At 42.4% G+C, this 26,773-nt stretch overlaps 1 protein-coding gene across 1 annotated transcript in view; it reads right to left on the bottom strand.

Moving 5' to 3' along the window:
• Positions 1-4,002: 4,002 nt before the first annotated feature.
• Positions 4,003-26,773, bottom strand: part of patl2 (PAT1 homolog 2) — a gene marked incomplete at both ends in the record, with an annotated part of 38,432 nt that continues 15,661 nt past the window's right edge. The window contains 11 exons of the mRNA XM_084322925.1: positions 4,003-4,147; positions 4,846-4,943; positions 6,762-6,905; positions 7,026-7,182; positions 10,379-10,521; positions 10,767-10,820; positions 10,914-11,020; positions 15,194-15,311; positions 23,755-23,878; positions 26,131-26,208; positions 26,343-26,470. Coding sequence (XP_084179051.1) covers positions 4,003-4,147; positions 4,846-4,943; positions 6,762-6,905; positions 7,026-7,182; positions 10,379-10,521; positions 10,767-10,820; positions 10,914-11,020; positions 15,194-15,311; positions 23,755-23,878; positions 26,131-26,208; positions 26,343-26,470 — 1,296 coding nt within the window. The remainder of the gene's footprint in view (positions 4,148-4,845; positions 4,944-6,761; positions 6,906-7,025; positions 7,183-10,378; positions 10,522-10,766; positions 10,821-10,913; positions 11,021-15,193; positions 15,312-23,754; positions 23,879-26,130; positions 26,209-26,342; positions 26,471-26,773) is intronic.

The raw sequence follows: 26,773 nt of genomic DNA, 5'->3' as shown, positions 1-26,773 counted from the left end.
TGGCACACACGGCCCACAGCGACCTCTCGTGACTGGCACTGGATGAGTTAATAGTGCTGCACTCCTACATGCAGCTGTAGTGCTTCGAAGTCCCTGTGATAAGGTTAGCTATAAACTGAACAGAACTACTCTTCTACCATAATCTTAAATATCTTTTAAGATATTTCAAAGATGGGATGCAGCTGGGTAGCGCAGCGGACTAAGCGCCTGCCTACCACCGCAGAGACACTGGTATCGAATCCAGCTGTCAGCGGTACCTCCGGCTTGGTCGGTCGTCCATACTAACACAATTGGCAGTGTTGGCGGGTGGGAAGCCGGTGGGGTGTGTATCCTGGTCGTTGTAAAACAGCGACTCCTACAGGTCGGTCGGGGCGCTTGCTCGGCGAGGAAGGGAACTGGGGGAAGTAGTGTGAGCCTCCCACGCGTTACGCTCCCCCCCAGTGAGTCTCCTCGCTGTCAGGTGAAAAGAAGCGGCTGGCTGACTCCACATGTATCGGAGGGGACATGTGCTAGTATCTATCAGCCCTCCCTAGACCGGCAAGTGGGGGGGCAAACGACCAGGAAGGGAGGGAAGGTAATTGGCATAACGATTAAATTGGGATGGGAGAAAAATACAGAAAAATGGGAGAAAAAGTTGATAAAAAAACGAAGCTATTTCAAAGATGTTCAAAGTTGATATGAGATGTTCACCCCTGCATGCAGCTCCTAGGAAGGCATAAAAAGGAGATCAATGCTCTAGAAATGTACATATCTGGGTGGGGGGGGGTGACAGTGGCTCGTCTGGTAATCGGAAGTTCTCCGGTTCGATTCCCACCCCTCCCTGGCAGTGTATCAAAGTGTCCTAGAGCAAGATATTTAACCCCTAACTGCTCCTGATGAGCAGGTTGGCACTTTGCACGGCCGCCTCCACCATCTGTGTGTGAATGTGTGAGTGAATGGGTGAATGTGAGGAACAAACCGCGCTTTAGACAAAAGAGCCACAGTATATAAAATGCACCAGTTATAAAAAGGCACCATTTAAATATAGACTCGGATCAACTGGATATGAACTCGGCACCACCTTACACTTAAAATCATCCCAAATTAAAACTCAAGACAAATTCTTATTTTTTTAAGAATTTTATTTCTTTTGTTGCAAGTGCTCTACAAGAGTGCAATTTAAATTAGTACCGTTTCCAAATAAACATTTTTCCAACCGAAACATTAAAAATAAAAATATAGCACATTTAGCATGGTTTCAATGTGTACATACCACACACTCTTCTTTGGAAAGAACGCAAAACAATGCACAGCCTGTCTTGATGAACCACGCCATGATAAATGACTTCATTACAATAATAAACAGCGGAGGAGGTGCAGCTGTATAACCATAACTTACTATACAATCCTCCACAACCCAGTAGGTCCTCAGCAGGACAACTGGATCTTTGGTCAAGAGAGTTACATAAAGTCTTGTTAAGGGTAAATCATAAGTTAAAGAGTCTACAGACATTACACTGGCTGGGGACAGTCTACAACAGACGGGTCACTGGACAGAGGGTCGAGGTCGGCTCCATCTGCTGGCCGAGGCGTCAAACTGCAGTCCCACATACTGCCATGTTGAATGTTACAGAGCACTTGTTTTTGAAGATTAAAAACAAGTCTGCTCGATTACTGAATTTACACTGATGTAGACTACTATGGACCATATGGACCAAATGTAGACTACTATGGAACAAATATACACTGTGGACCAAATACAGACTACTGGGACCCAAAGACTACTGCAGACTCAATATGGACCAAAAGGAAGAACGTAAAAAGACAAGATAAAGGAAATAAAAAAAGGAAACAGTTTGACACAACAGTGCAAAAAAAGTGAGGGGAAAGAAAAAAAGAGACGGGTAAACTATGTATGTTTCTGAACTCAGATCAGATTAGAGGACGACAACACAGACTAGTGCGTCTTTGTAAATAAAACACAGCGGTTGTCGTTTTTCCTCCCAGATCGTTGGTTCTTCTCCTTCATGTCGGTGTCGACCACATCTGGCCGATCGTGCTTCAAACAGCATCTTATGATGGACGGGCCACGGTACCTGCTGCTGATCTAGACCAAGAGAATGGAATGAATGTACACACCCATATATATATACACATACATACATACTAGGGCTGTCCCCGATTAAGGATTTGGATAGTCGACTTTGATGGCAAAAATGGGCCGATAGTCGACTAATAGTAATGCAATTGGTCCACTGATTGATACATGTTGATATTTGTCTACTCTAGTGTGTTCATTAGATGGGTGAAATCCTCTTTCAGTGCCTTGAGTGTTTTCTTAGGCAGTTAGCCTCGCTGGTTGGTATGCACGCCATTAGCGTTAGCCACGCTTCTAGGCCTCTTTGCTTTTGGAAAGCATGATAAATTATAATAATATTTTTTAGTGCTGTCAGGCGATTACATTTTTTTTATCTAATTAATTACAGGATTTGTAATTAATTAATCTAATTAATCGCATTTTAATCGCATAACCATTTTATGCCTGATATTCTATAATCATATTTCAAATTGCATGTGTCCAGATGGCAGAATTCAGTACTGCATCTACAAAACCTTCTGTTTAATCGTCTTCCATCTATTAATTTGCTTAGATTTTTCAGGTCTGGTCAATTTGAGCATGGTGTTATTCACAGTCAAAGATTAAAAAAAAATGTATTGATATTCTCATTTGGTTCATTACAATTGACTCAAAATAAAATGTTCATTCAATCAATCACCGCGCAGATTGATTGATTGAATGAAAATGTTATTAACAGATTGCAGAATGGGTACAATACAGTACGGCTCAATACACACAATTGTTAAGGGGGTGCAGACCAGAGAAAGACTTTCGTCTTGTTTACATCAGGGTCCCCCATTTTCAATTCATAATGAATTGTAAGTAAGGGTGCACCTTGCACCGTGCAATCCATTCTTTGTGGATCTAGCCCACAGTATTTCTGACACTGGGAATACATTCCCTGAGATCCATAGATGTCCCTAGAATCAGATGCCAAGCACATGCAAATGGACCATATTAAAAGAAAGTCTGTAAATGTGTATACATTCTTATGGAATGAATGATACAAAAAAAAAATTATAAAAATTTTTTGTATTTTTTTTTGTAATTCATTTTGAGTTAATTTTCATAACGCGATAATTTGCTGTGTAATTAATTAATCTAATTAACGCGATAAACTGACAGCCCTAATATTTTTGCATTCGACTAATCGGGGTCAGCCCTAATACATACACATATATATATATATACACACACACACAGGGGTGTAAAGTACTCGAGTAATTGTACTTCGTTACAATACTTAAGTACTGTTTTTGGGGATTTGTACTTTACTTGAGTATTATTAGGTTTGTATACTTGTACTTTTACTCAATTACATTTCAGAGAAAAAAAAACTAATTTTTACTGCTTACATTTAAAATGCAGACCTACAAATCTCACGGGTCCAACCATTTTAATTAGTATATTTTGTTTCTCTGGCCGAACTAACGTTAACGTTTATTTAGCCAATCAAATCCCCATCAATGGAAAAAGTAGAAACTTTGACTCAAGTGTGTTTTTAGCCAGATACTCTTGACTTTTACTTGGGTACGATTTTGAGACGATACCCATACTTTCACTTAAGTATAATTTCTGGGTACTTTTTACACCCCTGTATATATATATGTAACGGTTGTGACATCGTCACCTTAAACTTCGATGCCCCAAGGGAGTTTCGAACCCTGGTCTCACACGCCGCGGACAACAGCACAGACCGCTATACCAAGAGGTGAATTCACTGCTTTGTAACGTGTCTATGTGTCTATTGAGGATGAGAGCGAGTTTAACCCATAGCACCGCTACTCACCCAAGCCCTTCGTGACTGCGCTTCACTATACCATCAGTTACATATATATATACACACACACATATATAAAACAGTTTGTATCCAATCTCAAATGGTGAGATGACTGACTGAGGACTCACTCGATGTTGCTCTTCAGCTTGTGGACCGTGCGCTTGTCCAGGTAGCGGCAGAACAGCGTGAGCAGGTTGGGGGGCAGGAGGAGGGGCTCCACCAGGGAGCTCTGGGACAGCTGCCACGCCACCTGGAAGATGGTGTCCGTCCTAGAGACCGGAGGAGGAGAGGCCACACGTTAGGAAACTGACGACATAAGGAAACTGACGACAGTAGATAATAAATCGATACATTTTCTTTTTTTTATTGTGACATCATCATCGAAACTTTATTTGTATAGGCAGGTTAGTTAAGAAGTTCTTATTTTCAATAACGGTGACCTGCAACAGGGCAGCTTTAAAACCAGAGACAGTGGACAGATTTGTCTGTCTTGCCTGCAACCTAAAGTAATGGCGTTGCTTGTCCAAATGACAATACTGACCAAATTGAGATATTTTTTTCTCTTGTCCATTTATTTTGTTTGCTTTCTAATTTAAAATAGTTTGAAACAGTCTGTACACAGTAGGCTATGTGTGCTAGCAGAGCTAGTCTCCAGTCGCGAGTTACGGTGCATGTGTGCGGTGGTTTGTCCACCAAAAAAGCGCCAAAAGATAGAAAAGAAACGAGCAGAGCAAGAACTGTCCAACTCCCCCGGAGCCACAGGCACTTTTTTTTTGGTACTTTCGCTTTTAAACCAGCTGCAGCCAGAGAACTGGAGTGTGATGGGCTGTAACACTAAAGATGGCGGCAACGAAAAAGAATTGCTGCAAAATAAACATACATTTGTTTAAATAATAAAAACATAAAATATATATGGCCCAACCCTACATCTAACACAACAGTCACATGTGTTGCTGGAGATTCTCACCAGGTCTCAAAGTCCCCGATGCCGGGCTCCAGCGGGACGTCCGAGGACAGCAGCTTCTCTCCTTGGGACAGGAGGGCGTAGAGTAAGGACAGCCCAAACTGAACAGCAGGGGGGGAGAAAGACCAACTCATTCAGTCAGTGCAACACTAATGGTCACACGGGGGGCAGTGGCTCGCAGTGGCTCTGTCCTTGAGCAAGACACTTAACTCCTTAACTGCTCCCGATGTGCAGGTCGGCACCTTGCATGGTCGCCTCCGCCATCGGTGTGTGAATGTGTGGGTGAAATGTGAGGAACAAATTGTAAAGCACTTTGAAGTTGTTATAGGGCGGCTAAGTGGCGCAGTGGGCAAGGCGCTCGCCACTAACACAGGAGATGCTGGGTTCGAGCCCAGCTCTCAGCGTTGCTTCCGGCTTGGCTGGTCGTTCATACTAATACAATTGGCAGTATTAGGGGGTGGGAAAGCCGGTGGGTGGGGATCGGACGTTGTGGACAGCGACTCCTACAGGTCGGTTGGTGGGCCTGCACAGCAGAATCAGGAAGCAACGGGGGCAGCGTGAGCCTCCCACGCGTTACTCCTCGCCGCTGAGAGATTGCGCTGTACAGGTGAAAAGATGAGACAGCTGCCTCCTCGTGTACCGGAGGGGACACGTGATGCAAGGCTTCGTCCACATTGCAGCCGACCAGTGGGAGGCATGGCCTAACAATGTTCGAGACAGGGGAGGGTAGAATTGGATAATACGAAATTGGGATGGGAGAAAAATAGAAAATGGGGAGAAAAAGTAGATCAAAAAAAGAATAAAAAGAATAATAATAAAAGTTGTTATATAACTTGCACAGCAGGGGGAAAGAAAGACCAACTCATTCAGTGTAACACTAATAGTCACACAGCAGGGGAAAGAAAGACCAACTCATTCAGTGCAACACTAATAGTCACACAGCAGGGGGAAAGAAATACCAACTCATTCAATGCAACACTAATAGTCACACAGCAGGGGGGAAGAAAGACCAACTCATTCAGTGCAACACTAATAGTCACACAGCAGGGGGGAAGAAATACCAACTCATTCAGTGTAACACTAATAGTCACACAGCAGGGGAAAGAAAGACCAACTCATTCAGTGCAACACTAATAGTCACACAGCAGGGGGAAAGAAAGACCAACTCATTCAGTGTAACACTAATAGTCACACAGCAGGGGAAAGAAAGACCAACTCATTCAGTGCAACACTAATAGTCACACAGCAGGGGGAAAGAAATACCAACTCATTCAATGCAACACTAATAGTCACACAGCAGGGGGGAAGAAAGACCAACTCATTCAGTGCAACACTAATAGTCACACAGCAGGGGAAAGAAAGACCAACTCATTCAGTGCAACACTAATAGTCACACAGCAGGGGGAAAGAAAGACCAACTCATTCAATGCAACACTAATAGTCACACAGCAGGGGGAAGAAAGACCAACTCATTCAGTGCAACACTAATAGTCACAGAGCAGGGGGAAGAAAGACCAACTCATGCAGTGCAACACTAATAGTCACACAGCAGGGGAAAGAAAGACCAACTCATTCAGTGCAACACTAATAGTCACACAGCAGGGGAAAGAAAGACCAACTCATTCAATGCAACACTAATAGTCACACAGCAGGGGGAAGAAAGACCAACTCATTCAGTGCAACACTAATAGTCACACAGCAGGGGGGGAAGAAAGACCAACTCATTCAGTGCAACACTAATAGTCACACAGCAGGGGGGGAAGAAAGACCAACTCATTCAGTGCAACACTAATAGTCACACAGCAGGGGGAAGAAAGACCAACTCATTCAATGCAACACTAATAGTCACACAGCAGGGGGGGGAGAAAGACCAACTCAAGAGACTAGAGGAAAACCACCAGTGAGGCGGCGGGGCGCACCTTGTTCTGACACGCCAGCGAGAGACACCTGCTGTCCCTGGAGTCCGGCTCGGTCACCGTCAGGTGTTTGAGGAACCGGATGAGTTGATTGAAGCTCAGTCCTCCAATCAGAGTCCGGAGAGACGGGTAGAGGACCGGAAGGGACTGACGAGCGGTGGAGAAGAAGAAGAAGTGAAGACGGGGGACATTAGAATTTACAATTAAAAAAAAAAGTAGTTCTCTCACAGTTGAATCAAAGAGTACTAGTCAGCGATCGCTCCCTACCTCGTCCACGTCTCTGCTCATCAGCATGGGCAGGTGAGAGGTCACCACGTGCAGGATGTTCAGGCCGCACTCGTGGTCCAGGAAGGGGATGAGTCGCGCCAGGAGCCTCTTCCCTTTAGAGACCAGCAGACATGGCAGGAACTCCTCCCCCGACTCTCTATTGAAACGGCGTTACATCGTCATAACACTGCATACAAACCATAGAGCGTCTGTTCAAACCCTGCCATCTAATCATCATCATCATTTTATTTATTCGTACATGGAATTATTACAGTCCTAACAGTACATATTAATATGCTCCACTAAATTCAGAAAATTCTTATTTGTACCTGCCCCCTACACAGACTAATTGCGATGTTTACCAAACAATGTACATACCGGTACTTATTTTGCAGAAATGGAAACGCAATTAAATTAACATAAATAAATAAATGTTGTGTATCTATCAGTTAAATTGCATATTTAGGTTCATTGATTTATACACACATTTATCTATATAATGTATTATTCTATATTATAATATATAAATTGTACTATTTTTATTTTATTATGATATAACTAAATCATACTATTATACTACACTATATTAGTACACAGTATTATACAATATTTGTATATATTATTATTCTATGTTACGCTGCTATATACCAGGGGTCAGCAACCTTTACTATCAAAAGAGCCACTTTTCCCCCGTCCCACAAAATAAAATGCTCAGGGAGCCGCACAACCTATTTACCCTTAAAATGAAGATAAGTGTATAACGTTTTATATATCCCCAAGCATACCCCACATTTAGCATAAAACGCCTGACGATTGCATACCCAAAGTAATTTGAGATTTATTATACTTTATACTTATAGCACACAGTTTGTTGCATTAATGGGATTATAAAGCAACAAAAATGTTTGACTTTTTATTGCCGTTTTTACCCGTTATAACAAAGGAAAACCTCAAACTCCTATGAAGAGGAGAAAAAAATACTGGCTGTGTAGACTCATTTTTAAATAAAACACAGAAGAGGAGACAAAACACTGGTGTCTGTAGACCGACTTTGAAATAAAACCCTGAACTATGCAGCTCTATTAGAGTCCTTCCCTTATTTGTGGAAAATCTATAAAATAAGTACATTTTTCGTTGTTCCCAAATTTCGCACCACATATCAGGCACACAGGTAAGCCTGCATCGTTAGTCGTGAAAGCAAATTAACGGCAGACGGCAGGGAGAGGCGCGGGGTGTGACGTACTGTATATTTTAGTTGATGAAATATTTTTGTTGACTAAATATCTTTGTTGATGAAATATTTTTTCATTTCAGTGTCACAGTATGACATCGATTGGCTAAAGATCCGCATGCAGGCTCGGAGCCACAGGTTGCCGACCCCTGCTATATACTATACTCCTACTAGCCTATACTGTAATGCTATGCTATATTATCCTGTTATGCTAAACTGCAATATTATACTAAACTGTGCTAATCCAAGAGATCTAAACATTATGTTCAAGACCTGCCCTCTAATCCAAGAGATCTAAACATTATGTTCCAAGACCTGCCCTCTAATCCAAGAGATCTAAACATTATGTTCAGGACCTGCCCTCTAATCCAAGAGATCTAAACATTATGTTCAATACCTGCCATCTAATCCAAGAGATCTTTATACTTAGCAAATACACATCGGTCTCTAATCAATGCACGGGGAGAACGATTTTACATTTAAAATCTTGTTTTTATATCATTTTTTTACTGTTGTCAAATCAAAGAGAAGTGATACACCAATATATAGAGTGCAGGGTTGAATCACAATACTTCAGACAACAACAATAGCTATATTATTTTAGTCTATATTCAGTTTTTATTATTTTCACTGTCATTGTTGTTAACCCATTCTCTGCCACCACTTTGATCATCCTAAACCATCCTCTGCCAGCGCTATTTGTCTATGGAGATGTTCACCTTCTTTGCAGGGCTATAACTTTTTAAATTGTATTGCTAAATTGACATTACTATGGCCCATTCAACATCAATTATCTATCGTTCAGGATATAGGAACGTTTTACTTTTTCATTCACACATTCATACTAAAATACTGTCTAGAGTATAAATATGTTTTTATCGTTTTCTGCAGTATTTCATAGAACGTGAGATATAGGCATAAATTCATATATTAGATTATCAAATGCAGTTTGATACCGATCCATGCTATATAAAGAATTTCAACTGTACATGGTCCTAAACGTCATAACTGATCATCTGCGGGTGAAAGGAGGGGGGGGGGGGGGGGGGGGGTCGTTTATAATTCAATGACCAACGTTAAATGATTTATGTAGTATGGGTGATATATTGATCAGAGCAGTTTGTATCGAAGATGATAAAGAAAAACGCTGAAACTCACGTCAGTCTCCTCGTAGCGTTGGGCGATGAGGGTGGAGCAAACAGATCCCAATTATGTGATGTTGATCGATGCGATCCATTTCCGGTTTGTATATTACTAATACACGTCCAAATCATGTTGATTATTGAGTTATGGCAAAGATCCATATCCACGGTGTCTGTATTGAGCCCCGGGACGATAAACGAGTGGCCGGACGAAATTAGGGGACGGACCGAGCTCCAACGGGCACTTCCGGTTTGGCAACTCGCCGATTGGCCACCAGGTGGCAGTATTGAAGCGTTGCAGAGTTGTGCTGGCTCAGACAGCATCAGCCAAGACTCTGTGGGTGAAATATGAATACCATGACGAAAATATGAAATATTGATCTCAAACACGCCTTACGGCGTGATTGGCAGACAACGCATGGCGGAGAAACCCGCCTTAACACGTGATTGGCGGAGAATGGGTTAATGTTGTTATTGTATTGTGATTTCTTGTTCCGTGTATGAATGAAAAAAAAGCTATATTGTCATATTATGGCTAGGGATGCTTGATAGGCTTTTTTACCGATACCGATATACCGATATTGTCCAACTCTTAAGTTCCGATACCGATATCAACCGATACAGATATATGCAGGGTCTCCCCCCCCAAAAACGGAATAATTTCAGGTAATTAACATTACATCTCTTGTTGTGGAATTAACACAACATTATGCATACTTTTGACAATAAATTAAATCAGAATTTGTTCTTACTTGCTTCCCTGGGTAAATAAAGGTTATAGAAATGTAAAGAAAAATATATATAGGCCTATATATATATATTTTTTTTTTTTTAAACGATACTTTCCGATATCACATTTTAATGCCAATATCGGCCGATAATATCGGACATCCCTAATTATGGCGCATGTATGGTGACAATATCCCCCCAGGAACTCCAACCCAGACACTGGCTTTCAGCCAAGATGATGATGAACTCACAGGGGCTCAGGGTGCTGCAGCTGGGAGTAGATGAGCTCCACCTTCCTCTGGCTCTTCTTCATCAGCCTCCGCTCCTCTGCCTCCAGGATAGCAGTGCTCTTCATCCTCTCTGCCTCCTCCACCTCCAACAGCACCACAAACAACTGGAAGGACAATACAACCAATGTATTATGTACTATGCTACTACATCTATACTACTACTATGCTACTACTATGTCTATACTACCATCTACTATGCTACTATCTACTATGCTACCATGTCTATACTACTAGTATCTACCATCTACTATGCTACTATGTCTACAAGACAACATGAGACTTGGATAACAACAACTGAGGTTGAAACAGACGTGGCGATGGAAGAGTTACGATGAGGAAGACATTTTACCTTTTCAATTTTCTTCAGGACCTCCAATCGCTGCTGTCGGACGTCTTTATGCTCCTGTGGTGTAGAGTTAGAAGAGGTTTGCTGACCAAGGAAAGGGTGAAGTCATGATAATAAAGTGAACTCGGTGGTCAGTAAAGCACTCCTCACCTCATGTGGACACTGGGCTTGTGTTGCGTGGACGGCTCCGATGGCCCGGCGAGGAGAGTAGCAGGTCGACACGGCAACCTGGCCCAGAGAGCCTTCGATGTGGACCACTGAAGATACAGTACATACATTACATTTAGTCATTTAGTCATTTAGCCGACGCTTTTATCCAAAGCGACTTACAAGTTTTGTACAACAAGACAGCAGGAAGGGTACAACTCTATCAGCTGAGTAACAATGTTCATCAAAGTGTTGAGTGCTACAGTACTGTGTAGGTTAGTATATTAGGACATGTGCATGACAGTAAGGTTAGATATTTTTTTCAGATAATGATTGAAGAAGTGTGTCTTTAGTTGACGGCGAAAGATTGGACGGGTTTCGGCTGACCCAACTGTGGTGGGAAGTTCGTTCCACCATTGTGGGGCAAGGACCGAGAATAGGCGACTTCTCTTTGATGACCCACACATACTTTAGTGATACTTCAGTAAACCACTGAGACGATACAGTACATACTTCAGTAAACCACTGAGACGATACAGTAAATATTTCAGTAAACCACTGAGACGATACAGTAAATACTTTAGCGATACTTCAGTAAACCACCGGGACGATACAGTACATACTTTAGTGATACTTCAGTAAACCACAGAGACGATACAGTAAATATTTCAGTAAACCACTGAGACGAACCAGTCAATACTTTAGTGATACTTCAGTAAACCACTTGAGACGATACAGTAAATACTTTAGTGATACTTCAGTAAACCACCGAGACGATAGTCAATACTTTTGTGATACTTCAGTAAACCACGAGAAGATACAGTACATCTGTAGTTGGCCACTGCTAGAGGAACAACACCACAGAGACCCTTAGCCAGCGGAGGTGTCCCCCTGCTGGTTTGTTCTGTAAGTCGCTTTGGATAAAAAGCTCTGAGCAAGTGGGAGAAACAACCAGGCTTCTTGGCGGTGAATAGGTCCGCTACTGTTCCTAATTTATGCAAATGACATGTCGTCAGCTTGTGACTGCAACTTGTTCCTGTTTGCGGACGACTCAGCCCTGCTGGTCTCTGACAAGAACAAGTTACAGGTTGAAAAAACCCTCAGCTCAGAACTAGGCAAAATCTGCATATGGCTCGCTGATAAACTATCATTACACATGGGCAAAACAGAGTCCATTCTCTTCGGTTCAAATAACAAACTCAGCAAGACCGACGGCTTCTCAGTTACAGTGGGTGACAATATTGTCACAAGGAAAGAAGATATTACCTACCTGGGTTCCATCCTAGAGGCAAATCTTTCCTGTGACAAAATGGCATCCAAGTAATCCAAAAAAGTCAACCAACGAACTGGATTCTTGTACCGGATCTCCTCACTGGTAAACAAGAATACCCTGAAGACTCTGGCAGGAGCACTCATTCAAGGGTACTACGACTATTGTAACTGAGGGGTACAATTCCCTGACTGTATTGATAAGTATGGTATCATTAAACCACTACCGCTTTATGTACTTTAACTACTGGCCATACAGTACACGATATCTAAATATGATGAACACTTTCCCACAATGAAATCGGGTCCACACAAAGGTAATAATCAAATATTTAATATATAGCAAAAGGTACATATAATAGTTACTATTACATTTATGATTTGAATGCACTTGTAAGGCAAATGAGTACTCGTAGGCAAATCAACACTGAATGTCCAATCTCTGGTTACGCAGGAAGCAAGTATACAACCTGGCTCTTAGGGAATTAGATCTATGGTACTCTTAATGATATAGCAGGATATTCTGGAAGGGGTCCTCCCGGTTGTAGGCCGGTAGGGGGGGTAGGAGAGCCGTCGGTAGTAGACCGTCTGGTCAACGATATCTAGGGAGACTTCAAGTACAGAAGACAGTGCAGTAGACTCTTGATCCGCAGATGAATACACCTTGGTTCTCTTGTAGGCTGTAGCTCCACAGTGAAGAAGAAGCTAGGCGACCTCAGTCTCTGAGCGCCGACTCAACTTAACTCCTCTCGGGGGTAAATCCAACACTCACAGGCGTCGGCGATTATCCGCTCCACAAATCACAGTACCAAAGCAAATATATTCCAGCCGCATAGGGCTCAGCAGTCGTCGGGTAGGTAAGCCAGTGTACATGTCCCTCGGTCCTCGTCTAGATCTCCTCGGAAGAAAGCGCCATGTGTGGTCGGCCCCAGCCTGGATAAGACTCTAGATAACACGAGGAAGCGTTGGAGATGCTGGTCACTTTAGAACTCTAACCGCACGATGCACCATACACGATAGACTATTATTACTTAATAGAAATACGTCGCACTCGACGGTACAGTGCCAAACTGACAATTCAGTTATTAATTCGCACGAGGTCTCGATGCTATTCTAAGGCCAAACAGGCCATACTACACCGCACGCGGTATCGTGGGTGAGGCTTCACGTTCTGTTACTTAGTTGGGTAGAAGGGTAAAGGACTAAGGGTCTTCTACATTTACTTGCGCCATATTTATATGCACGGTGAACAAATAGTGCCACTCTCCTTTCGGTAGCCGTATTCCTGCGCAGAGCCGGGGCTAGTAGAGACATGTCTCGTCGGTACCATTGAACTTGGCTCCAAGGGGCTTGTCCCCTGGCGCCAGGTCCTTGTCCAATAAGAGAATGAACTATTATGGGCTATAGTAGGCTAAAGGGATATTCCGTGTATATGTACAAGGAATATACAAGGGATATCAAACGATATACAAATACTATTCAATATATATCCATAAATAAATATATATATTCGGTTTAATCTGATCCTTCGTAACAACTATGCTTGCACCTCATGGTACCAAAGCACCTCAAAGGCGCTAAAAACAAAATTACAAACATCTCAAAACAAACTGGTCAGACTACTGCTTGACCTTACTCCTAGAACCCACCTCACCCCTGCCCACTTTGACAACCTAGGATGGCTTAGAGTAGACGACAGAGTACAGCAACTTGCAATGGGCCTGGTCTACAAGATACACTACACGACCAAGGTACCCATGTACATGTCAAAATACTTCCCAAAGGTCAGTGAATACCACGATCACAACACCAGAGGGAGCTCCACAAATCATGTTAAACCCAGATTCGGCTCAAACAAGGGACTAAACACGTTCGCAATTATGCCACATCAATGTGGAACGCCCTACCCAAAGCTGTAAAGGAATGTGAATCACTACCCACTTTCAAAAACACTCAAAAAACACCTACGGGAGACTGCAATTCGAAACTGGCCCCTGTAAATGTCCCAACACAACCCCCTCCAATGTACAGTAAATTACCAAGTATGGTCTTGTCAATATTCCAATGTACAGTTTTGTTTGTACAGTTGTACAGTGTCCCCCACCCACCCCTCCTAACCAACCTCCCCCCCCCCCTACCCAACCCCCAATGTACAGTCCCCCCCGTCCCCCCCACCTACCCAACCTCCTCCGATGTACAGTTTCTACGTCAAATGTATATACTCTTTTTTTTCTGGACTCTTTTTGTATCACAAACAGTACTGTATTTGCAAATCTGGTATGTCATAAATGTATAGATGTAGCAGTACTGTAGGGGCGGCTAGGTGGTGTAGTGGACAAGTCACTCGCCACCAGTGTGGAGACGCTAGGATTCACGTGTTCGAATCCAGCTCTCCACATTGTTTTTCAGTTTGGCTGGTCGTCCGCAGTAATACACATTGGCCGTATTACGGGGAGGGAAAACTGAAGGGTGGGGATCGAACGTTGTGAACAAGCGACTCCTACAGGTTGGTTGGTGCGCCTGCGCAGTAGACTCAGGAAGTGTCGGGGGCAGCGTGAGCCTCCCACGTGTTACTCCTCGCCACTGAGAGATCGAGCTGCGCAGGTGAAAAGATGCGACTGCTGTTACCTCAAGTACCGGAGGGGACTTGTGCTATGTATGACTTAGTCCACATTGCAGCCGGCTTGTGGGAGGCAAGAAACAGCGTTCGTGACAGGGGAGGGTTGAATTGGATGATACGAAATTGGGATGGGAGAAAATATGGAAAAATGGGAGAAAAAAGTGGATCAAAAAAAAAAAAGATGTAGCAGTACTGTCTATCTGTATGTCGTGTGTGTCATATATGTTACGATTAATTGAAAATGGGGGACCCTGATGTAAACAAGATGAAAGTCTTTCTCTGGTCTGCATCCCCTTAACAATTGTATGTATTGAGCTGTACTGTACCCATTCTGCAATCTGTTAATAAAGTTTTCAATCAATCAATCAATCAGGTGAATGATGATGAAACCAGCCTGGTGTGTAGGAGTCCGTCTTGGTGACGTAGGGCGTGGTGAGCTTGGGAGGCTCGCGCTTGCTCCTGATGACCAGCTCCTCTTCGGCCTGCTTGGCCTCCATCCGTCTGTAGTACTCCTGTGAGGAAGAGGAAGATGGTCATGATAGTAGCACTGTGAGGAAGAGGAAGATGGTCATGATAGTAGTACTGTGAGGAAGAGGAAGATGGTCATGATAGTAGCACTGTGAGGAAGAGGAAGATGGTCATGATAGTAGCACTGTGAGGAAGATGGTCATGATAGTAGTACTGTACTGTGAGGAAGAGGAAGATGGGTGGACCGCGCGGGAAACAGCAATGACGTAACCACTACACCTCCCTATACTACTATCTACTATGTATATACTAGGGCTGTCAGTTTATCGCATTAATTAGATTAATTACACAGCAAATTATCGAGTTATGAAAATTTACTCAAAATAATTGTAAAATGTTTTATTAATGTACGCTGTCCTCCTTGAACAAATAAAGTAAACCTAAACTACTATCTACTATGTCTATACTACCATGCTACCATCTACCATGCTACCATCTACTATCTATGCGTTCAAATGTGCACTTTTATTTTTAAGTATCTGTCCCAGAGTCCGTTCCCAAACCCTTCAATGATTTCCAGATGAAGTCACAGGTTCACAGGCAGAACACCAGGCAGAACACTAGAACACCAGGCAGAACACCAGGCAGAACACCAGGCAGAACACCAGAACACCAGGCAGAACACCAGGCAGAACACCAGGCAGAACACCAGAACACCAGGCAGAACACCAGGCAGAACACCAGGCAGAACACCAGGCAGAACACCAGAACACCAGGCAGAACACCAGGCAGAACACCAGGCAGAACACCAGGCAGAACACCAGAACACCAGGCAGAACACCAGGTCCAGAACACCAGAACACCAGGCAGAACACCAGGCAGAACACCAGGCAGAACACCAGGCAGAACACCAAAACAGCAGGCAGAACACCAGACAGAACACCAGAACACCAGAACAGCAGGCAGAACACCAGAACAGCAGGCAGAACACCAGAACACCAGGCAGAACACCAGAACACCAGACAGAACACCAGAACAGCAGGCAGAACACCAGAACAGCAGGCAGAACACCAGAACACCAGAACAGCAGGCAGAACACCATGCAGGCAGAATACCAGAACACCAGGCAGAACACCAGAACACCAGGCAGAATACCAGAACACCAGGCAGAACACCAGGCAGAACACCAGAACACCAGGCAGAACACCAGGCAGAACACCAGAACACCAGGCAGAACACCAGGCAGAACACAAATGTTTACAAAAGCAGTCTCTGTATGTTCATAATTGACCAATGTCAGCTTCCTTCTCTCGTCTCCATCTCTCTATAGTCCATTTTATTTAATGCATTATTATTTTGATGCCCGTTTTATATGTATGTACTAACTATTTTATTTGACTGAATCTTGTATATTATTATTGTCGTCGTTTCGATGTCCCCTCTTGTATATGTATGCAGAAAAAGAAAAAAAAAAGTTCGAAAAATGTTAGATTGAAGAACTGAAACTTCCAATAAAAAAACAATGGTATACCAATGTCAAACGTAGATAGAAAATGTTTTTTTTGTATCTACGTTCCCTCAGCGTTTCTTTCCGTCCCTTCCCTCTGGGATTCTTACAGGTTTTTTCCATCGTCTTCAATATGCAATAATAAACATGTTTTTGTTTAATGTATTTTTGAGTCAAGTGGAGGCCTCGTATCGGCCCCCGTTTGGGTCTCCTGCCTCTCAACATTTTTGTATTTGTTCTTTCTAAATAAACTAAAAGAAGAGGGAGGCACGAGTGAGCCAGCCACCCTCACTTGGCCAAAGACAGTGATCACGCAGAATATAATATAGAGAGAGCGTTAGTGAACGCCAGGAAGTGGACGCAGACGCTTGTGGGATTTGGCCATAAGACATTAGTTTCAAACGTTCAATCAATATTTGTGAACATGGAGCTACTAGGGTGGGGGGAAAATCGATACGACGTAGTAGTATCGCGATACTTTGCGTGGCGATACTGTATCGATACAGGGACGCCAAGTTCGATATTTAATTATTCCTAAAAAAAAAAAAAAAAATTGTATAAGGAAGTTGCATTGTTCATTTCAATACCTGTAATAGTGCAGTAATCCACACACATGTTCATTCAGTTAAGTTGGAATATGACTAATACAAACAGTTCAGTTTGTCAGGTACATGCAACAGAGATTACAGTGTTTACATCTGTCTGCTTGAGAAAATACCATGTTCTGCAATAAAAATTATTGAAGTGAGATGAACAGACTGAACTTTATTTTATTAGATAAAACATGTTGACAGTTTTAATTTGCAGTTGAAAAAAGGTAATAAAAAAAATTTGCTAAAAAATATATATATTCCGCAATACTCAGCGTATTGCGATATATTTAGCATCACAATACTATCGTATCGTGACGCAAGTATCGCGATAGTATCGTATCGTGAGGTCTCTGGCGATTCCCACCCAGTCTCTCCCGAAGCCAAAGAAGTCGGGCTCAGAACTAGTGATGTCATTAGGCATAAAGTCTGGAGTCTTGCCACTTCAAAACCAACATATTGCCCCATCGAGAAGACATCTAGTGTTACCGCCATTAAAACCTGAACTCCATGACCGAAAGGCCCGAGCTGGCTGCTCACTGCAGTCCTCCGACTGAGCTCCTTCTCTCCCTAGCTAGCTGGACGGTTAGTCTCCACCATTGGTACAGCTCAGATTAATTAGCAGTCGTCTGGCAATCCGGAGGTTCCCGGTTCGATTCCCGCTCCTCCCGGGCAGCGTGTCGATGCATCCTTGAGCAAGACACTTGACCCCTAATTGCTCCCGATGAGCAGGTTGGCACCTTGCATGGTTGCCTCCACCGTCAGTGTGAATGTGTGTGAGTGAATGGGTCAAATGTGAGGAACAAATTGTAAAGCGCTTTGGATAAAATCGCTATATTAAAAAAATAAAAGCAGCCATTTACCATTTACATGCTCCACGTACAGCTCAGATTAACATGCTCCACACAACTCAGATTAACATGCTCCACACACAACTCAGATTAACATGCTCCACACAGCTCAGATTAACATGCTCCACACAACTCAGATTAACATGCTCCACACACAACTCAGATTAACATGCTCCACACAGCTCAGATTAACATGCTCAACACACAACGCATATTAACATGCTCCACACAGCTCAGATTAACATGCTCAACACAGCTCAGATTAACATGCTCCACACAACTCATATTAACATGCTCCACACAGCTCAGATTAACATGCTCCACACAGCTCAGATTAACATGCTCCACACAGCTCAGATTAACATGCTCCACACAGCTCAGATTAACATGCTCCACACAGCTCAGATTAACATGCTCCACACAGCTCAGATTAACATGCTCCACACAGCTCAGATTAACATGCTCCACACAGCTCAGATTAACATGCTCCACACAGCTCAGATTAACATGCTCCACACATGTTTTATTTTATTTTATCATCATTCTTTCCAAAAGAAAATAGGCCTAGAAGCGTGGCTAACCGCCTACGAAAACAGGCACAGAGGCACTGAAAGAGGATTTCACCCATCTAAATGAACACACTAGACTAGACAAATATCAAGATGTATCCATCAGTGGACCAATTGCATGCTTTTGCAGAGGACAAGAAGCCTTCAGTCGACTCCTTCAGACATTAAAGGATAACTCCACTATTTTGGGAAATTAGCTTATTTAACATCTTCCCTGGAGTTAGACAAGAAGATACATACCTTTTTTGTCTCTGTGCATGCATTTTAGCTTTGGGAATAGACGCTCCGTTAGCATAGCTTAGCTTCATCACTGGAAGTGAGGCAGGACAGTAGCCTTACAGTGCCTTACAGTGTATTGCAAGGTCTGACATTGACCAAACTTGATATGCATGACCTTGGTGGCCTCTAGGTCAAGTCCTGCAAAGGGGGTCAATGTCAGACTTTGCAATCAAAAGTTAGGGGGCTAATAACCCTTGCCATAATTTCAGTGCGCCCCCTAACTTTTGATTGCAAGGTCTGCCATTGACCCCCTTTTCAGGAGTTGACCTAGAGCCCACCAAGGTCATGCATATCAAATTTGGTCAATGTCAGACCTTGCAATACACTGTAAGGCACTGTAAGGCTACTGTCCTGCCTCACTTCCAGTGATGAAGCTAAGCTATGCTAACGGAGCGTCTATTCCCAAAGCTAAAATGCACGCACAGAGACAAAAAAGGTATGTATCTTCTTGTCTAACTCCAGGGAAGATGTTAAATAAGCTAATTTCCCAAAATAGTGGAGTTCCCCTTTAAGCACCCCCCACAGCCCAAATGGAATGATACATTTTTTTTTCTTTTTTTTTTAAGAATTAAAAATATTATATATATTTTTTTTGTCTACCAATAGTCGACTAACAGAAAATGTTGGCCAATCATAGTCGACCATCCAAATCCTTAGTCGGGGACAGCCCTATTAGACACATAATTTAAGATGTAGTTTATGCGTTCACAAATGTGAGTGCTCAGTCATTGAATAGAGCGGTGGCACGCAACAGGACTGGCACGGCTTGTGTGTATTGAGCCGTACTGTATTGTACCCCTTCTGCAATCTGTTAAAGTTTTCAATCAATCATTCAATCGGCTACAACGAAGTGCTTAGGAAGATAGTGGGTGACCCCTCTCACCCACTCTATGGGGAGTTTGAGCTGTTGCCCTCCGGTAGTCGTTACAGACTACCTAGGGCAAACAGATTTTATTTTTTATTTTTACGCCTTCATTCCCAATTCATTCATTGAATGAATTGTGCACTCGTTAAGACACGGTCCTTGTTGATGTATACATGTATTCCTACGTTCTCTGCACATCCCCATTATAGATGTATGTATAATGTCTGCGGTCATTGTCATTGTTTTATTTATGGTGAGACCAAAGACAAAATGTCCACCCTGTGGACAATAAAGTGAAACTAAACTAAAGGGATAGTTCAGATTTTGGGAAGAATCTTCTCAGCACAGTCCAAGCGGTCAATCAATATTTGTGAACAGAGCAGCACTCTGAAAACTAACTAGGATGTCAAATCATGGGCTGCTACCAAATCAGGGGCTGCTACCAAATCAGGGGCCACTGCTCCATAGACAATTAGAAGGGCACTCGAGAGAGATGTTTACACCTGCTGTGTTAGAGCCGGCAAGTCCTGCGCTCCCCCACCTCAATACTGACAATGCTGTGAATTCACAACGCAAATTCATTCAAATAGAATTATGGCAATATAACAAATAATTGTAGAAATGTAACAACAAAAATTCAGTCATACCAGTTCATATATCAAGAAAAATAAATGTAATTTCAGATGTCAAAGCCCTTCACTCCGTTGCCCCCCCGGTACCTAGCTGACCTCCATCCCGCCCCGGAGGCTGCAGTCCTCTGACTCCGGTCTCCTCTCCATCCCCACCACCAAAATGCGGACTGTTGGTCCCAGAGCCTTCTCTGTGGCCGCACCCACCCTCTGGAACTCACTCCCTCCAAACAGCCATAGTGCTACATCCCTGCACTCCTTCAAATGCCAACTCAAAACCCACCTCTTCACCAAATTTGTAAATGACTCTGCCCGATTTCCCTTTTTCCTTCCTTTTGATTATTATTTTGTTGTTAGGCTGTTCCCTGTTCCCCACCCTTAGCTGCCCCCTCCTGTTAAGCGCCTTGGGTCTCCTGAAAGGCGCTATATACATTTTAAGATATTATTATTATTATTAGCCCTCGTCTGTCAGCCTCAGGCTGCGTTATTGCCGATCAACCAACACATAGTTTGAAAGCTAAAATGGCCACCGTTTCAGACAATCGACCACGTCCGGTTTCGCCTGGCCCCAAACGGACCAGTCACCTCCAACAGTGAAAACGATAAGACCGTTTTTGTAGCCAATGAAATTCTGGAGCAGTCAGTATCTTACATGAGGGATGATTACTACGATAAAGGGAGAGAATAAAGAAGAAAGGAGAATTACTTGAGAGCGTCGAAAAGTATTGGATCGGACGGCCATTATGGATAAGCATACCGAATTATTACAGAGAGAAAAACATGTGTAAAACACTAATTCTCCATGGGATTAATTCTCCATGGGATTGTTATCAACTTTGGACCTGTACTAGATAAGACTTCCGTGGACCCATTGTGTTTTCCAGCTCATACCTCTCAGCTGGAACTCTTTTGCAGGCATCCATTTGCAAACTAATTCAGACGCAAGTAAACAACTTTTATTTCAGTGTGTTCGAACCTCTGTAACTCCCATTAGTTTAGCACTCAGTGATTCTTCCTGTTGTGGAAGAATATTCAGAGTTTCCTTTCAAAAGAGACCAGATTCATGCATGTGCTGTTCAAGAATAAGGGCGCTTTCACATATAGTTTTGGTGGACTCGGTGCGGTTCTGGTGGTAAAGTTGCAACATTGTTGCATTAGTCATTTGGTTCGTCTGCATTCACATTGCAATTTGTCAAGCGCACCAAACTTTCTGAACAATGTCACGCGGTCGAAAAGGGCGCTCGTCTATTGGACACAATGGAGAGTGGAAATCCCTCCCCTTCAGGAAGTGAAATACGCGAAAACACAAACCGCGCAAGAAGCGTGATAGTAGCAGAGACGTGGCATTGATCCATCGTTCGATTATAACCCATTACCGCCATCCTCTCGCTAAACAACTTTTTTTGAGAGTGCCCACAAGCAGCAGTTTTATTTGGTCTTCTGCCCATATGTCGATCAGGGCTTTCACTTCATCATTCGCCCAAGTCTGTCCACGAGACATGCTTACAGTGTGCTTGTTTTGCAGTGAATGGCGCGGTAATAATAATAAGCCGCAGTGTTTTTTTTCTTCCTTCTACCCAAGATGCAGTTTATCAGGAGACATATTTACAGTGTGCTTGTTTTGCAGTGAATGCCACGCTCCGCGGTAATAATAAGCCACTGTTTTTCTTCCTTCTACCAAAGATGCACAGTTTATCAGGAGACATGTTTACACACAAACCCAAAAAAGCGGACTATCGAATTCTGGTCCGATAGTCCAGACCAAACAGCTCTGGTGTGAAAGAGACCTTAAATCTCTAATTACTTTGGGTATGCAATTGACAGGCATTTTATGCAAAACTAGCCCGATGGATAAGAGGTTATATTCTAGCATTGTTAGAAGGTCTGAACCAGAATTAAACGCACATTTGCGTGCAACAGCTACACAACCAGTATAGGGCCTCGTAAAGTCAGTCAATTCATTGTCTATGGAGGATCAACCCCAGATTTCACATCCCAGTTGGAGGGTTCTCTCCATACAAATCACTAAATAGATTTCCATCTTTAAAAGGTCCCATAACTTGCTTTATTTTTAACTTTTTGGGCAATTTTACACAATTCCTGTGAGTCTATGCACATCTGTAAGGTTTTTTTTTCAATTAATTTCATTGTTTTGTATTTGTAATCAAGTACTGTGGAGCAACACTTTCTGCCCTTCCAATGTCCAAGCTGTTTTTGGCTGGGCTCCGCAATGCACTTTGAATGACAGTCACCCACCTGCACTAGCAGATAGGAGAGAGAGCCCAAGAGAGCGAGAATTCTGATCTGCCCCCCCCCCCCCCCCCCCCCCCGGGCGGTGTGGGGGGGCGGTGGCAGATCAGAATTCTTACACGTCACAGATCCGAGTAAATTCAGAATGGCTTAGTTCAGTGGGGGAGGTTCCTGCCTCAGCTATACTGAATAATAATAATAATAATAATGCAGGACCTGTCTCAGAGGTCTTTATTGGGCATGCAACGACACTCAATGTTTTAGCGGCACACAGTGGTTCGTTTTTTTTTTCTTCAATATTTCGAAATAAAACTGGTGCTTTTATTTCATGCAATGCGTGTTTGTCATTTCAGCACCACGCGCTGTCCACCTCAAGCCTATACGGTACATTGCATCTCTCTGCCTATATACCTGTTATTCAAGTGTGTAAAACTGCCCGTTTTATTATCGAAATATTGGAAACGGAGAGGACTCTTTATTTTGACATCGGATGACATGACAGAAGTTGAACAGCGTGGGAAAATTTTTGTAAACTGGCGCGAGACATGTAGGAAATTGGTCCGCTCGACTATGAAAGCTCAAAGAGTCCAGCAGACCTCCGCTGAGTCCAGTCCGCTCGACTATGGGAGCACCTTTAGCGATCTGTTGTTGTGCATGTTTTTCCATTGGGTTTCTCTTATCGGGGGGGAACCCTTGCGAGCACGGGGAGAACATGCAAACTCCACACAGAAAGGCCTGGGAGATCACCCAGGGGGGGTACCCGGGACTGGGTAGAGATTTCACATCTAGTCAGTGTTGGTACAACCTCACATTGCTAGAAAACAATGCAAACCACTGGAAAGTGCCATTCATAAGATAGGGGACCTTCCTTTAAGAGAGTGGTCCAGTATTGACTGGATTGAATGGGGCAGAGGAAGAACATGTTTCTGATGTAGTCAGTTTCCTACCTGGTAGTAATAGTCGTCCAGGTATGGATTCTCACTCTGCAGCTGAATCATCTGTAGCCTGGTGATCCATTCCTTCTCTTTGGTCGACATGAGATCACAGTAAGGATCCCAGCTCTGTACTTTCCTATGAAACAACACTTAATAATGCACTCATATTTTATGACACTGTAGAGATGCGCCGATCCCGATTATTGTAGCCGGTAACTGAAAACAGGTCCTCTGTACCAAAATATGAAACCAAGAGCCACAGGTATCACGTTAGAAATCAAAGCAGAGCATTATTGCATTCCTAGAACAACGTATCTATATTAAAACATTATTGCATTCCTAGAACACCGTATCTATATGAAAACGTTATTGCATTCCTAGAACACTATCTATATGAAAACATTGCATTCCTAGAACACCGTATCTATTAAAACATTATTGCATTCCTAGAACACTATCTATATGAAAACATTGCATTCCTAGAACACCGTATCTATATTAAAACTAGGGCTGTCAGTTTATCGCGTTAATTAATTACACAGCAAATTATCGCGTTATGAAAATTAATTGCGAAAAAAATAAAGATTTTATTTTTTTTAGATTTTTTTTTATCATATTCATTCCATAAGAATGTAGAATACACATTTACAGACTTTTTTTTAATATGGTCCATTTGCATGTTCTTGGTATCGGATTCTAGGGACATCTATGGATCTCAGGGAATGTATTCCCAGTGTCAGAAATACTGTGTCTGTTACTAGGCTTGAGTAAATTGTAATGAACCAAATGAGAATATCAATTAATTTTTTTTTATCTTTGACTTGTGAATGACACCATGCTAAAATTGACCAGACCTGAAAAATCTAAGCAAATTAATAGATGGAAGATGATTAAACAGAAGGTTTTGTAGATACAGTACTGAATTCTGCCATCCGGACACATGCAATTTGAAATATTATTATAGAATATAAAATAAGAAATAAAATAGTTATGCGATTAAAATGAGATAAATTAATTACAAATCCTGTAATTAATTAGATACATTTTTTTAATCGCCTGACAGCACTAATTAAAACCTGTTCCCCCCCCACGGGGTCGGTACCGACCCCTTTTGACATTATGATCATATAGGCATATTTTTATGAATGAAATAATTTGTGATTTTAAAATCAACCGTTTTCAAGTATTAACATCACTACTATGTCACAAAAGCATGTAGAATGTAAAACGTTAGGTTGGCAATAGGTTAAAAGTGTCATAATAAGGTTTTACCTTCTCATTTTGAAGAAGTCTATCCGAGCCGGCGACCATTTTGGAAATATAAAAAAAACGCAAATTGTAACGCAAAACGCCATTTTGTCGAGGGCACTCAGGGCTGTCGATGAACGTTGACATTTTTTCAAACTACATTTCCCTTCAAGTTCTATGGGGGTTCAAAGTTCTGAGTTGAATTATGGAATATGTCAATAAATGTTATTATTCTTGATAAGCCACAAAAGGTAACGATTTGACAAATATTGAAACGCAGTTAGTTTTTCCTCCATATTGTTAGCATATAGGAACAACTAGATCTGAAATTAGTTTCAAAATGCTTGCACTATGAGAAAAATAAAAAAAGTACAGTCGATTACAGTAGATATTATTATCTGTTATTATGCATGCCTGGTGAGCCTAAATCCAAATTGAACTCGGGCATTTGAAAGATACTATATGTATATATATATAATTGTGCGAATTGGCTATAATAAGGTAATGTATAAGCAAATATTCTATATTCTATAATAATATTTCAAATTGCATTGGTCCGGATGGGAGAATTCAGTACTGTATATACAGAACCTTTGGTTTTATCATCTTCCCTTTATTCATTTCCTTAGATCTTTTGTACACATGATCTCAAGAGGGTACTGAACGAGGTCAGTGGCAGTTTTTTAAGTCTGGTCATTATTATCATGGTGTTATTCACTGTCAAAGATGAAAAGAAAACTCATAATTGATATTTTCCTTTGTTTCATCACAATTTAAGCAAGCCTAGTAATAGACACAATATTTCTGACACTGAGAATACATTCACCGAGGTCCATAGATGTTCCTAGATACCAAGAATATGCAAATAGCCCTTGTAGAAGTGGAGCAATATTCCATTTACCTAGGTATACATTTTATGCAGATTTTCACCTGGGGTGGAACAGGTTAAAACATTATTGCATTACTAGAACACTGTATCTATATTAAAACATTATTGCATTACTAGAACACCGTATCTATATTAAAACAAGAGAGCAGGTTAGTATGATGTTGTGCACTAACCTTGGTGAAGTATGTCAGGTTAGTATGATGACCAACCTTGGTGAAGTATGTCAGGTTAGTATGACGTTGTGCACTAACCTGGGTGAGGTATGCCGCCTTTGACTCAGGACGCGTCTGTGCTGGGGGTGGAGCTGAGTGATGGGACCCGCCGGGCACCTTTTGGAGTCAACAGATGGAACGACTCAGAGAAAAGGTCAAATGGTAAATGGCTACTTTTTTTATATAGCTTTTTTTATCCAAAGCTTGGCGAGTTGGCACCCTGTGTGGGAACCCCGTGTACAATCACTCACCTGAAACGCTGCACGGGGTTGGACGAGGGACTGTAGACGGGGGAGGGTCTTGGCGAGTTGGCTCCGAAGCGAAGCTGCATGGACTGTGGGGGGGAGGGGCAGTTTGATGGGGACAGAAGGCCCTCCGTCTGCTGGAGAGAAACATCTCCGTGAGTCAAGAGACGAGAGGTCTCCGTCCAAATACACCAGGGACTCACCCGTGTAGGAGACACTAGGGCTGGGCTGCAGAATACTGAACATACCCTTTAACCCTTTCACTACCACACTACAGAAGGTTAACCCTTTACGGTTAACCGTCTGTAGTGCGATAGTAAAGAGTTAACCTTCTGTAGTGTTGTAGTGAAAGAGTTAACCTTCTGTATTTGTTGCAGTGAAAAGGTTAAGGCAGAGAGATATGGAAGACAAATTTGATGCATATTTTAGATAATATA

This window comes from Notolepis coatsorum (genome assembly GCF_963971535.1).
Source record: "Notolepis coatsorum genome assembly, chromosome: 10".
NCBI classification, from domain to species: domain Eukaryota; kingdom Metazoa; phylum Chordata; class Actinopteri; order Aulopiformes; family Paralepididae; genus Notolepis; species Notolepis coatsorum.
Note: the sequence above shows the minus strand (reverse complement) of the source record. Positions and strands in the feature narration are given on the sequence as shown.